The sequence below is a fragment of the Struthio camelus genome, chromosome 13 (genome assembly GCF_040807025.1).
Source record: "Struthio camelus isolate bStrCam1 chromosome 13, bStrCam1.hap1, whole genome shotgun sequence".
NCBI classification, from domain to species: Eukaryota; Metazoa; Chordata; class Aves; order Struthioniformes; family Struthionidae; genus Struthio; species Struthio camelus.
Window position 1 is genome coordinate 13034820 of NC_090954.1, and position 14060 is coordinate 13048879.

The window sequence follows — 14060 nt, forward strand, 5'->3', positions numbered from 1 at the left end:
TTCTGCCCCAGGGAGAATACATGTCCCCAACAGAATTTATTTCCTTTCATTGCCCATCCCTTCACAAGCATCATTTCAGGATTACACTCCAGATACCTTCTTTCCAGTCCAGAGACCACATTGCTGTATTGAACTCAAAACGCTGCACCATTAGGAAATGCTGCACTGACCGGTAGCAGGAAACAAACATATGTCTACTCCCCTGTAGTCCCAAGGGCTCTGCAAGAGCTACGCAATCACATTATGCCCATTTAAGCCTCAAATTCCAGACTGATCTGTTCCTATCCACCTTTTGGAAAATTAAATTGTCAGAGTACAGGATATGCTCCCTGCTATTTGCCATGTAATTAAGCAGTAATTTCTGCCCAAGGCTAATCTCTGAGTGTATTTTTCCTCTGAAGCTCAGTGCCAGAGTTCACATTTGTGATTTAGTGGCATGCCAGGGAGCTATACCTAAATTCACAAAAGGATTTTCTGCACTCATCATCTCTCTTCTACTTCGGTGGCAGCTGGGATTCTATATTCAGAGATGTTTGGACTGGGCAAACAAATTAGCAGAAACCAACCTCATTAGGAATCCACATGGGTACCCACACTGCCTCATAGTGGGAATGAGATGCTGACTGCTCCTTTTTTGGAGTCCAAGCTCTTCCCAGCATGGGAAGTGCATTAAAGCCTTCTTTTGTTTGTTTTTCCTACTCACACAGCTTGGCAGCCTCCAAAGAAGCTGAAGCAGCAGCACGATCTGCCCCCAAGCCCATGTCTCCTTCTGATTTCCTGGATAAGTTGATGGGGCGAACTTCAGGATATGATGCCAGGATCAGGCCCAATTTTAAAGGTATGCAAAAAATGATTTTGTGTTTTTGTGGCTTTATTTCGGGACAGAGACTGCATGCAATCTTAATGCATTCCTTCCCTAGCTGTACATGAAGTATGAAAAATATCTACATGAAATATGTGCCAAGTCTCTCATGAGCATGCATGAGTGCCTTACAGAGGTGATGCTATTGTGAAGTCTGGGTTGACTGTTACTTTAATGTCCATGCACATATACAGATCCTCAAACAAAGGACCCAGCCTTTGGGCTTTCACCATTTCCATTCCTGCTGTTCTACATACAGAAGAACTGGCTATGTCAGATATGCTGGATGTCAACGGCTTTTTAGCAGAGCAGCCTGGAGAAACAACCACTAATAGGATGGGGCTTCCCTCTGTTTAGGAGGGAAGTCTGTGATCAACCTAGATTAAGGCTTGAGATCAGCTCTACTGTTACATGGTGGAGAGAGGCTTGGCTCTAACCCAGCTACATGGATGAAAATAACTGAATGTAAACTAAGGCACTGCATACATTTGCAATGTATGATGCGTAAGTAGGAAATAACCACGCTATTCCAAAGTTGTGAAGTAAATTGTTGATCCCAAGTGAGTTTTGATTAGAAGGCTTGTATTTCATTATCAATAGTGTGCAAGTCATGTGCTACAGAAAAGTTACTTTAGGAATTATTTTACAGAGGGTAGTCAATGAACTCAAAGTTCATAAAATGAACTCATATCCCTCCTCTTATCAAGCTGAAGACTCTTTCTTCAAGACAAAGCAGGGTGCTAAATTTTTTGAATAAGCAAACAACCCTCACACTGACAAGGAGAGGAAACCAGTACCAAAGCAAAGCTACCATATCCTCCCTCTGAATGAGATGACCCAATTTCTTTGGCAAGAGTCAGGAAGCGTCTAGCAGGTCTATAGTGATTTTGAATCTCTATTTGAAGTTGCCTGGGAACAAAAGTCCCTATTGGATTAATAGGCAGAGGAAGAGCAAGACAATGAAGTGAAGGTGAAAAACACAGATCTTGATACTTGCACAATGCAAAGTATCAGGTGTCATCATAGAACCACCATGTGACGTCCATGTGCCGTACATGCCCAGGGACAGCACATGCATGCAAACACACCTCAGCCCTTGGAGCAGTCTGAAATAATCAAACTTAGCAACTTGCTTTGCTTCCCTGACAGCTGGAGTCTCACCATGCTGCAGCAACTGATTCACTCGCATCACTTCATTCCACAACGTTTCCAGGAAGCAGCATTACCCAGAGCTTAAATCATTTGCCTGCATCCTGTACGGACCTACTTGCAACCTGCTTGGTTATCGCCTTTTCACTGGCTGGTCAGATTCCTCACCGTCCAAAGGGCCTGAGCCCCAGAGATCTCACTGCATATCCTAGGCAGCTAACGTTTTCCCTCCTGTTCAGCTACATTAACATGCTTTTATCCATAGAGCACCATGTTCCCTATGGAGGCTCAGCACACAGAAAGTCATCTTACCAAATCCCTCTAACAGGATCTCTAAAGATATCCAGTTTCCACTCAAAACAAACAACTGTGTAAGAACTTTTACACCCAACTAAGCATTTACATACCACCACCAATGAGAGGGGTCAAGGGGATCCTGCCAGACCGAGCAGTGACGAGTAGGAAGCTGAACCCCTTGCAAATTAGTGGCTAACACTCCCTCCTTACACTCACTGAAGCCAAGAGGAGTCTCTCCCATCAGCTGCAGAGGAACCAGGGCAGATGCCAGGGCAGCTGTTTTCCATCACTATCCCCATATTACAGTCTCTTAGGCTAACGCTAAACACTGCTATATCAGAACAGCGGCATTTCACATACGCTTTCCCCAGTTCATCCTGCAGTCACTGGCAGCCATGCAGTGGTGAACCAGGCCTCAAGAGAGGAAAATAGGACAGTCCTTTGTGCTATAAGAAAACTCTTTTAACAAGGGCTTTTTTTAAAAAAAAAAAAAAAAAAAAAAAAAAAAACCACACACACAACCTTCTGAGCTCCCCTTCTGAGAGTGATTTGCCCTTGACTGGCACCCAGAGATAAACTGGGACCTGTCACCCTCTCAGTTACTGTCCAGCCCTCTTAGATGCTAGTTTCATTTGCTTCTTTTATTTCCTACCACTAGTTCCCTCTTCCTCCAAGAGCCACAGGGCTACGGTAACATAGGACTCCCAGGACTCTTTAATCATGGTGATGCTTCTTGAAGCTGAATGGCAAGCTGGGGTTTTATATCCAAAAATGGTTGGGAAGCTTATCTCCTAGTAATCAGTTGGATAACAAACTCTGCTATTTCATCCAAATCACAAAAGGGTTAAAAAAGTGCCCTGTAGACCTTCCCACCACTAAGCTATACACACATACACAAAAGAAATTAAACTTTAATATTTAATGAAATGTATACATTATCTTCCTGCTGAAGGCACCTATATTGCAATTCTATTCAAGATAATTTAATTTCATTTATTTCAATGAACTACACCTTCCCCATAGGGCATTTTGCTGGCTTAGCCTCCCACACATAAATCAGGCTCCAATTTCTATGGGAGGCATAGGAGATATTTTACAGAACTTGGGGGTTGTAGCCCTCAGAGCATGTCATTTAAATTAACTGGCAGTAACTTATAAGAGCATTTTAATGGCTTAGATCTAAGTGAAAATACCACCAAAGGTCTGTACCAGATTGATTTTTAGGGAGGAAAAGATTAACAAAGAGAGGACTGCAGGTCTTCCATAAATGCTGTCAAGGTTGGACTTGACTGTGGATTCTTTCTTATTCTGAGAACTATTCAGGAGCATCTAAGCTTTGGTTTAATTCAGACGATGAAGTTAGTAACTCAGGCAAAGACAGAACCGCCTGGACCCAGTAGATGTGGGACAAGGGGCCTCTGCACCCTAGTTGTGCTCTTAACCTCTGCTGCTGGAAAACCAGATTCTTTCACATGTTCATCCCACTGCAGAGGAGTCACATCTCAGTAGCAGGTGAGGAAGTTTCTAGAGTTTCACACGAGCTCTTAAAAGAACTTTTAAAAGCAATACAGTTCTCACAGTTCCTCTTGAGACAACTGCGGGAAAAAGAACAGCACCTCCGCTAAAGCCAGGTGGCACCGAGGGGGAAGCTCTCTTCCCCTGCACTGGGCCAAACTCATCCCATACTCAGCTTCACTAGTGCACTTCAGCACAGGATCAAGCAGAGCAGGGCCAAAATCCTACACTCATGTCAGAGGCATGAGCATATGCAGTCATTTAGGATGTTAGTTCAGCATTCCTTATGCTGAGCCCCTTGAGAGGGGAGACTGCATGCACATGGACCTCTGTTTCTCTGTTTGCAGAGAAATAACTTCTTCCTCATCAGCTCGACAGAAATATCGTAGAAGGGGTAAAGCAAGTACTAAAGCCTGATCAGATGTGTTTCATGCTGCAAGTTTATCCATCAGCTGAGAGACTGATTAGATCCAGATCTGTATTACATAGGCTGGTTAAAACAAGGCCTGCCAGCCACAAGCTTGTTGGATAAGAAGAGCAGGTGAAGGTGGGTGGGGGGAATGAATATACACCACTTTGTATCTCATGTTTTAGCCCATGACTGTGTCTAATAGTCTGGAGAAGGGGTTGTGCAGATAGGACAGTCTGTGAACTGCTGCCGAGTTGGCAGAGGACGATCTGGAAGCTGTTTAGACAGAAATCTGCTTGGATTGCCTGGGACTTGTACTGAGAAAATCCCAGGCCATTACACAGCTGTTATGTGGCTGTGATCTTACTCCCACAGCGGATAGGTACAAAGTTTCAAAGGAGGTTAAAATGGGAGAGGAGGGAAGAAAAACCAAGAGGAATAAACCAGGCTCAAAGTGTTACTTCGTAATCAGGAAATTCCATTAATTTCCACACAAGGAAATTTGCACTGATTACAGACACAAGTCTCTCGTTAAAGCCATTGGTCCCCACATAAGTATTTCATATCACAGCAGCTGCCAGACCGCAGATGCGGCCTCAACAGGCAAGCATCGCCTCCCCTGAGTAAGGCTGAGCCATCAGACAGGGCTTGAAATGCAGACAACATCCTAGTCCCCATAAAGGATGGAGGAATAATCTAAAAGTCTACACTTCCCATTTCCACAGGTCTGTTTCTCCCAAGACACATTTGTCACGTGGATGTTACAGGACTAATTCTCCACCGTTAAAGGGAGATACTGCCTTGCTCCCTGGGGCAGTATCCTCTGTGCTCTCTTCTCCCACAGCCCTATCTTCTCTGCCAGGACTCCCCTTCCCCACGACACACTGGGCAGCTGTAACAGCTCCAGAGCAGGAGCCTCTTTTGCTTCTCAGCTCCCCTTGCTGAAGCTCTAGAGAAATCCGTTTGTTAAAAGTGGGTAGGTAACTCTTCTCCCAGGCATAGAAGACAAGATATGGCTCTGGTTCCAAACTGTTCTCCAGCTTTTTGTCTTGTTATGTGCAGCTTCCAGCATCTTCCTAGTTCCAAATGCAGCATTTCAACCACCTCAAATTTACCAGTCAATATTGTGGTTCACATTCAGTCCTATCAATATTACTGGGAACCAGTATCCCATGAATAGACTGAACCTCAAGCACTCTCTCTAACCATATTCATCCTTTTAAACCTTATTCTCCTGCTTTGGTGGCTCCTTGTCCTTTCTAATACGAACATGCCAAGGAAAGCTTCAGTTCACAAACAAATAGAGCCCAAGAAGAGATGCACAGCCTCAAATCTGGGAATAACCTCTCCCAAAACACGACAGCCAAGAATTTCTGCTGGCTTAGCACCAAAGCCTCCTGTACAGCTGCAAGTCACAGCAAACAACTGTCATCATATGGGGTGACACTCCATTACCCAGCCTGATCCCTACAATGCATTCTGGATGGCCCTGTACAGGCTCCCTACAGAGCCTAGGGTCCTAATTCAGACACACCAGTTAAATAATAGTTTTTAGCATCTAAAAGTTACAGAGCTCTAAACACTCAGAGCCTTTCAATAGTCTCTTGGCTCTTTCCTGACGCTATTGGGTTCAAGGTGAACTTAGCATCCATATCGTAGTTTTGAGATATCTAGGAAGCTGACCTGTTCTGCCTAGCTCTGACCTATCCCTTTTCATCAAAAAAATAAATAAACAAAATGAGAAGTATGCAAACACTCTCCCAAATGAGGGAAATAAGGTGAAAGAAATACTGTACTTACCATTGTCTGACGTCAAACTGGCATTAGAGCTAAGACTAGACTAAGCCTGGGGTCCAGAGCTCATGCCAGTACTTGCCACTCAGTCATGCTATTCTCACAACAGGATTTAACATTGCAGGGTGGGAATACTTTGTCTTATAAGCACAGGCTGAACTACTGATCCAATCTGTATTTGTCATGCAGGCCCACCAGTGAATGTCAGCTGCAACATTTTCATCAATAGCTTTGGTTCAATTGCAGAAACGACTATGGTAAGTAAAAAAATCACAGCACAGCTGTTCAACTACTGGTTCAGCCTCATTCTCTTTCCTGTGAATGCAGCATGATGCTCCACTTTAATATGGCCAGAGGAAAATAGTGCCTCTATGTTCCTTACTTTACCTCAGGTTTGAGTAAATTTACAGTCACACTGGTCAACGACTAAAGTCATGTGCAGTCTCTATCCACCTGCATCTCTGGGACGATACTGTACAGACAAAGTATGTGGACCAGAAAAGGATCCAAGTAAAACGTGTTCTGGTTAACTAGACTTGATTAAGTTGACTTGACTTGACCAAGGCTCAAAGCTCAGAGACACAGCTGCAGTGCTCCTTGTCTAAGAGTTTTTAATTCCAGAGGTTTGATTCAACACTTAAGTGAAATGACGGCAGCTGAATTCAAATCCAGTCTGCACTAGATTCCATATTTCACAAATATTAAGAGAATCATTAGATATGGATTTTCTTGGAGCCATATTTGTTAGTCAATGTTTTTCAAATTAAAAAAAAAATCAAAATCAATATTTCCAAGTCCAGGCCAGCTTTAGGTGAAATTAGTGAACATAGCTAAAGTCCTCTGTGCCTGGACATTTGCGAGACACTAGAAGGAGATAGTCATGAGAATAGGACACAAGAGAATAGGACACAATAATTTTCAGATGAAGTAATTAAAGATTGGTTGTGACATAATCAGTGAACAGTAAACCAAAGCTCTGGAGGTGCAGTGCCCTTCCCTTTGCGCTAATTAAGTAAACATTATGGATTTCTGGATTATCTTTAACTCTTTGGTAATTCTCTTTCTAGAAAGTTGTTGCATGAAGTATGTAAAACTCCAGCACCACTTGTTCTGTGCATTTAGACAGGATGTCACATATTGGTAACATCCTTTGACCATAATGAACTACTTGTAAGACATACCACTGTCAGTGGAGAACAACCTCTAGATGCCCAGAATCACAAGTTTCTTCTAATATCGTTATTTATACCATTCTTCTTCGAAGGTTGGGGGAGGGAGAAAGACATTGTTTCAATGGAAGAAAAAAAAAAAAAAAAAAACTGTCATTCCATCCAAGCACAAAGAAATACATTTCACAGTCGGACTGCAAAATTTGTCAGAGTTTATAGAGGAAGAATGTATTCGTAGATTCATTGGTATATTAAGCAAGAGAAGGAACTAGAACTGGAATATGGATCTGTTCCTGATGTACATTTTATTGGATACCTCCTTCAGCGTTACAGGTGATGAATAGTCTGTTCCTACACAGTTCAACGCATAAGATCCACAGACAGTAAGGTAAACGGGCAGGCCCACAAGAGATCTGTGCAACATACAGAGCAGATTATATAATTGCATGTTTTTCATTACTTCTGTCCTACATTATAAGACACGTTGGAGCAGTCATACAAAAAGCCATAGGATCTCAGTAAGCAAGATATTCGCAAGATATAAGCGTAGACTAGTCTGAGAGAGGGGAATGCAGCTCACTTCTGAGATACACTGCAGGGACTATCCTCTCCAGAGGCCAACCATTTTGTATTCTATTTTCTGTAGAAAAAAATCTCACGGATACTCAAAAACACCCTCTGGGCATATTACTTTGTTTAGAAATACCCAAGCCAGCTCTGACAAGCTAATCCAGATGCCAGGCTGACACAGCATTACGCACAACCTAATATAGTGCACCACTTTGGGGACAGTGATTCTGCTTGTAAATGCTGACAAGAACACAGGCGACACAGGCACTGAAGCATTTGAAAAATGAGAGCACAGCAAATGAGAGCAATCTTTGGGATTTTCTAACTTTGGATTTACTCTTGCAGAGAACCAGCCACCCTTTCTCCACTGTTTGAGAATGCAGCACGTTACAACACAGCACTAACTCCCCACCACAGCTTATGGGAAGAGCAGAAGGTCTTTCATAGAGGGTTTTTGAGACTAAAATATGACTACTTTGAATCAGGACAAGTGATCAAATTATCTATGAAAAGGTACAAGAGAGACAATTCAACCTTCTCACCCTTCTCACCATAAAGGCGGCCGCAGTCCATCACTGGCCCCAGCACAGTTAGTTACAGTAACAGCCTGCCAGCTGCTTCACTAGTCACAAGAGAAAAGACAATGCGGTGGTTTAAACACCAGTCTTTAGGCTCCCTAAGCATGGCTAGGTTCAGGTCGTAGAATACAACACTATCCGGACACTATCCAGTAACTAGTAACTATTTTACTGGTAGTTGCAGGAAAAGAATCACAGATTTTTATTCATTTATAGATATCACACACGTAATTAGAAAAAAATTGTTAGATGTACCTGAAGAAGGGCAGTTAGTTCCTGCAGAAAACACTGCTGTTGGCATTTAAGCTTATATTGACCAGATCTCACAGAGAGAGCGTAGATCACAAGGTGAGCATGCAGAGGATTCGAGAGACTGAAAGTGAAGCCTTGCTCTCAGTTTGAGGGACCATGAAAGACAGAGGAAGAAGAAAAATAGAAGAAGTGAAAGAAAAAACAAAAAAGCAGGAAAAGAGAACGAAATAGGGGTTCAGTGAAGTCACGTGGGAATTCAGGTCTGCGTACCTCATAAGAGAGAGTACTAAGCAGGAGGTGAAAGAAGGCAGAGGCCTTCCAGAGCAGATACAAAGCTGATACTTGCCCCACAAGGGTTCAAAAGGAACAAGGTAGAGAATGGAGTCCTGAAAACTAAGTAATGATGGGAAAAATCAGAAATAGAAATTCGTCTACCAAACTGAATTCCCCAGGGCATAGCGCAGTTAAAGGGATGGAAGTAAACCCCTTTCAGCATCTTGCAGAGCTAGATACTGACATAAAAGCCTCTGGTGGTATCCAGAATTGATGGGACGTTTATGCTAGATTGTGGCTCATATCATAATCCATCAACCTTGCCTATAATCAACTCTAAGGACAGCAAGGGAACCTGCGATTGGGAACATATTCCTCCAAACCCAGCAAGTGCTTCAAAAGGAAAGACATTACCAACTACAAAAGCCAGATACATGGGTGGATGGGTCTAGACAGCCTCCTTCTGTCCCAAAGCATTACTACAACAGTGCATTCAACAGCAGGGGATTCCAGACAACAAACACAAGATGCAGTCACCCTACCAGCTTATTTTTATTAACAATTTGTCCTGTCTTTATAACAGCAACAAAAACACATTTCCCGCCCCCCCCCACCCCGAGGCTTACCTGGGTAGAGCACCTAAAGCAAAGCTATGAATTCCTCATTCAAAATGACACAGAAATCAAGCACCTAGGGAATAGGGTCTCATCTCAAAATGATGAAACTATACCAGCTTTGGCTTCTCTTTGTGGCACAAGAGAACTGCTAGGATTATTCAAGCACTTCCTTAATGCATTTTCTGCTATAATAGCTATAACAGCAAACTTGGAATTAAGTGATGCCCTTGATCTCTCTTCCTGTGGGAGCTGCTATTTTGTTTATGGATCTCTAGCTGGCTTAAGCAGCTGGGAGTGTTTCGTGTACAATGGAGGCATATGGAGAACAAAGAATTATTTTTGAATCTGATCACCTAAAATTGTTAGGAACTGGACTCAGTGCCCAAGATGACCCCTCCCAATCCCGTGTTTTTAAGAGCCTTCGTGCAACAGACAAAAGCCTAGAAGAAAGAAAACCATAAATCAGCCAGTGCAGGCTCTCAAGCACAGTTCGAATATGCAAATTTATCATCTTTTTGCTAATTTCATGCCATAGTCATCCCATTTGACAAGAGCAAACCAAACGTAATCTTCTAGCCAGCTACTACACAATCATATTTACTCTCGCAGCATCTAACAAAGATAGAATAAATTGGAGGTTGCAATTGTCCATTTGTAAAATATTTGTTTGCAGACATCTGTACATGAGCTCTCTGACCAGATAATGAACCATTTCCGTGACTAGACTGAGCAGCTCATTCCAGCCTCACAATCTCCACCACAGCAAACATGATTGATAAACTTTACGGGTCACGCATTTAATACTGGAGCCACTCACCCCAAGGTCAGTAGGAAGCATAAGCAAAATCACATGAAACCTATCGCAAATCTTAGTTTTGAGCTTAACTTTTTGTGATCAGTCATTCTTGAAACCAACCATCAGCCCCACAGAGACGATGGGCAAGTAACAACTCAGGCAATGTAAGACAGAAACATTTTTGCAGCATTTCATAGCCTGCTGCAGTTTCAGCGTTGTGCCTGCAGTGTTTTGGCAATCTCTTTGGATGGAGTTTGTCTTTGTAGTGGACATAGGAGGGTGGGGGGGAGAATGAAAATGCAAAATGGGACTGTATGACTTCAATACAGGGACAAAGAAAAAGTTGAAGAACAAGACTTCATAATAAATGTCTAAGTTTGAAATTCAGAATGCCAGCCAGTGCAATAAGGAAAGGAGTTTTCATTTAGAAAGCAATATGATTTTTGCCCAGAAAATGAAGGCAAAAAAATCACAAAGGTTTCCCCCCAGGCACCCAAACATAGGCTCACTTATTGAAAAATCTCAATGCACTGCAAATCTCTCAAAACGTCAAGGGCTCTGCAGATTCCACAGGTATGATTTACATAGCCAAGACGGGGGAATTCAGTGGGTATTTCCATACCCTTTTCCAATAAGCTTCTATATTTTACATCCTGGCATTTCAGTTAGTTTTTTGTAGTAGGCAATGTTTCCCTAGCTCTTTATTTATGGTTCTTTTACAGTGAAATATCACTATGGTATGCAGCTGGGGATTTGCTATTAAAGATGACTTATTAATGAACTTAGGATAAGCCTATTGCAAGTGATAGGAAAGCTCTACAGGGCAGTCTCAGCTTATAGGCCAAGCAACTGGAAAAGAAAGGTGCGGGGGGGGGGGGGGGGAGGGGGGGAAGGGACACAACCCACTCACCCAAAACTTCCCTACCCTTCTGAACTGATCACAGGACCTTTCTGTGGCTTTCCAGTCATTGCTCTTTCTTCCAATATTATTTTACTCAAGAAGCAGGCTGCAGAGTGCCTGTTTGAGGAGTAACATGAATCCATCAGCTGCAACTTGACTTAATGAATTCTGCAGTACTGTGCTGCAAATGCACAAGAGGTTATTGTTGCAGGTGCAGGAAAGAGAAGATGAAAGCTAAACATATAAGAAAGCATGAGATAAACCATGGAGGGCAGCCCAAGGGTTTTCAATTCTCTGTATATCACTTCTTATATAAGCTGAGGCACACAGCGTACGCACTAGCGTGCCCTAGAAGGGGAGGCTATGCTAGCAGCCAAGATTATGAGAGCAATACTGCAAACTGAGCAATGGAAAGCAGTGCCAGGGTGAAAAGCAGGGTTTTTTGAGCAGGATAACACCTGGATCAGATTAACCCAAGTGGATTACAGCAGTGCTCACTTCACAGGGAAATTGAAATAGATGCTTTCAGCTAGTTCAAACCCCTTAGAAGCAGAACAGACAATACACAGGCCTAGTATGTTCCCTGCAAACAGCAGGCAAAAAAGTGACTTTAAGGCTTCCTTCCTTGCATCTCCAGACAAGACAGACCAGTTTAGCCCTAGCTTCCCTGCAGCTTCTCCATTTACAACTGGGGCAAGACTCAGAAAAAGCATTTGGTGCAGACCTAGATGCTCATACATCTCTACATTGGTTCAGTCTGCAGTGTTTTAGTTTCTCATACTGAATCTATTGCTTCTGTTCCCAGAATTTCACATTATTAGTGGCACAAAGTAATACTAGCATAGGTATGTCAAGAAATGGATATACAGTAGCATCAGCCATATAGCTTCAGGGGGTACTTGCCAACTCCTTTTGCGCTCCCCCAAGGTAGAAAGCCATTCTACATATAATAAGCATTACCTCTCTCCTTCAGATCCTACAGCTATTTAAGAGCATTAAACACTCCCTTCCCACACAGAACCTTACTATAAAGCAGCATTTAGCAGGTTCACAACCGGAAGATGCAAAAGGATTTTCTCAGTACTTCCAGCCATCTCTCAATGGCCAGCTCTATCACTGTTTTTCCATCATCCTTATTACAATAGCTTTGTCATAAACCCTCACTCCTTTCATCAGTCTAGGGGAATAGCTCACCTCCCATCCTTAGTTCCCCAAAAGAATAGAGGGCTACATATCCAAGCACAGATCTCTCCCCAGCCAAGAGCTCCATTCTTAGACCAAAGGGAAATGACTTTCCCCCTTCTTTTGCAGGAAGGCCCAGGAGAACTTCCTCCTTTAGGCTCTAGCACAAAGAATGCCTGTTAAGCACCATGACACTGCTCCCATCCCTCACCATGTGCCTACCTTCCCGGATCAGCAGACTCTTCCTCATGGCCAACACCTCCAGTACAACTGTTACCCACCACTACCTTCACTTGGCCCAGCTGCAGCCTTTCACAGCAGATTTCAAACTGGCTGCTTGGCTACAGCTGGGGGAGGTGATGAGGTCCTTTATTAACACTTTCAGATCTGTTTCTGACGGGTTTTTGTAATCAGCCTGTTGCAGCGCTCCTGTGAAGGGTAAATAGCCAATTACATACTTGTTCATCCCTTTTCCACAGAATGAACTCAGTGCAAATAAAGTTCCTGGTATTCTACCACCCAGGTAGGATGACAGAATCTCCTCCTGAGGGAGTTCAGACTCTGTCTTATTTTTTCCATTAGCGAAATGTAAATTTGTCAAAGTGAAGTCTTTCACCAGAGCTATTCTGTGTAGAGGCTGGTCTGACAGAACTAAAAAGAGTGAGAATGAAACCTATTCAGTTTTCTGACAGGCTCCACCCCCTTTCTTCAGAGCTCTAAGTCCAGCCTGCCACTTTGTTCACCAGCTCACTCATCATCAGATGCCAAGACTGTAGTATCTTGGGAAGGAATGATCTCAAATGATCTTCCATTTCCTTGGATCCTTACAAGGCCACTAAGCAGAATTTCATTTCAGCTTTATCAAATTGAACTACTTTGATCACTTTGATTATTTTCCCTCGTGCCCTTTGTCATTCCCCCTGGGGAACAAAAGGCCATTGTGCCAAACTGCAAAAACCCAGAATGCCTTCACAACACAGACTTGCCATTCTGCACTCCCAAGCCAGCCGGGGGAAGAGGCTTCACAAGATAATCTGTGCCTAGATGTGATCAGCACACAGATGAGGAGTACAATGGATACAAAGCTGATGCAGAAAGAAAGAGAGAAGTATGTTGTGGCGTTTGCAGCCCCTATAAAATCTTTTTGTGCTTGAAAGTTCTCATCAGAAATTAGTCCGCTAAGTCCATTGTTTAGCATAGCTGTGGACTACTTGGTGTTGTCAAGGAAGATCACACAACAGCATCCAGGAGAAACACTGTACACCTCTAGATAGTGAAAGAATGAATGTTACTCAGCTTGTCACCTCTCAGCTTGACTGTAATGCCTAGGCACAAGCTTTCAACACACAATTCTTCAGTTGGTACTGAATGCTGAAACCCATATCTCTGGCTATGTCACAGCCACAGACATGCCACAGTTACTCTCCATGCCTTACCCTGGCTTCTCAGGCAGTCATGTCCAGTTTGCAGTCATGGTGCTTGTTTTCATATTTGTGTTCAAATAATCCTAGACACAAGACATTCGAAAGGCTACACAACACCTTCACTATTATAGCGCAACGCAGCAGTCTTTCATAAGGGAAAAATAATCTGGGTGGAGACAACCATTCTTAGTGGCCAGCCCAGGACATGGAATGAACACATTGAGAATTAAGATCTTCATAAACACAAACACACACACATAGACACACACAAA

The 14060-nt window shown here is 43.0% G+C and overlaps 1 protein-coding gene across 2 annotated transcripts in view; it reads left to right on the forward strand.

Moving 5' to 3' along the window:
* Positions 1 to 14060, forward strand: part of GLRA1 (glycine receptor alpha 1) — a 56625-nt gene that overhangs the window by 20035 nt on the left and 22530 nt on the right. For both annotated transcript variants that reach the window (XM_009685646.2, XM_068959828.1), the window contains exons 2-3: positions 708 to 838; positions 6216 to 6283. In XM_009685646.2, coding sequence (XP_009683941.2) covers positions 708 to 838; positions 6216 to 6283 — 199 coding nt within the window. The remainder of the gene's footprint in view (positions 1 to 707; positions 839 to 6215; positions 6284 to 14060) is intronic.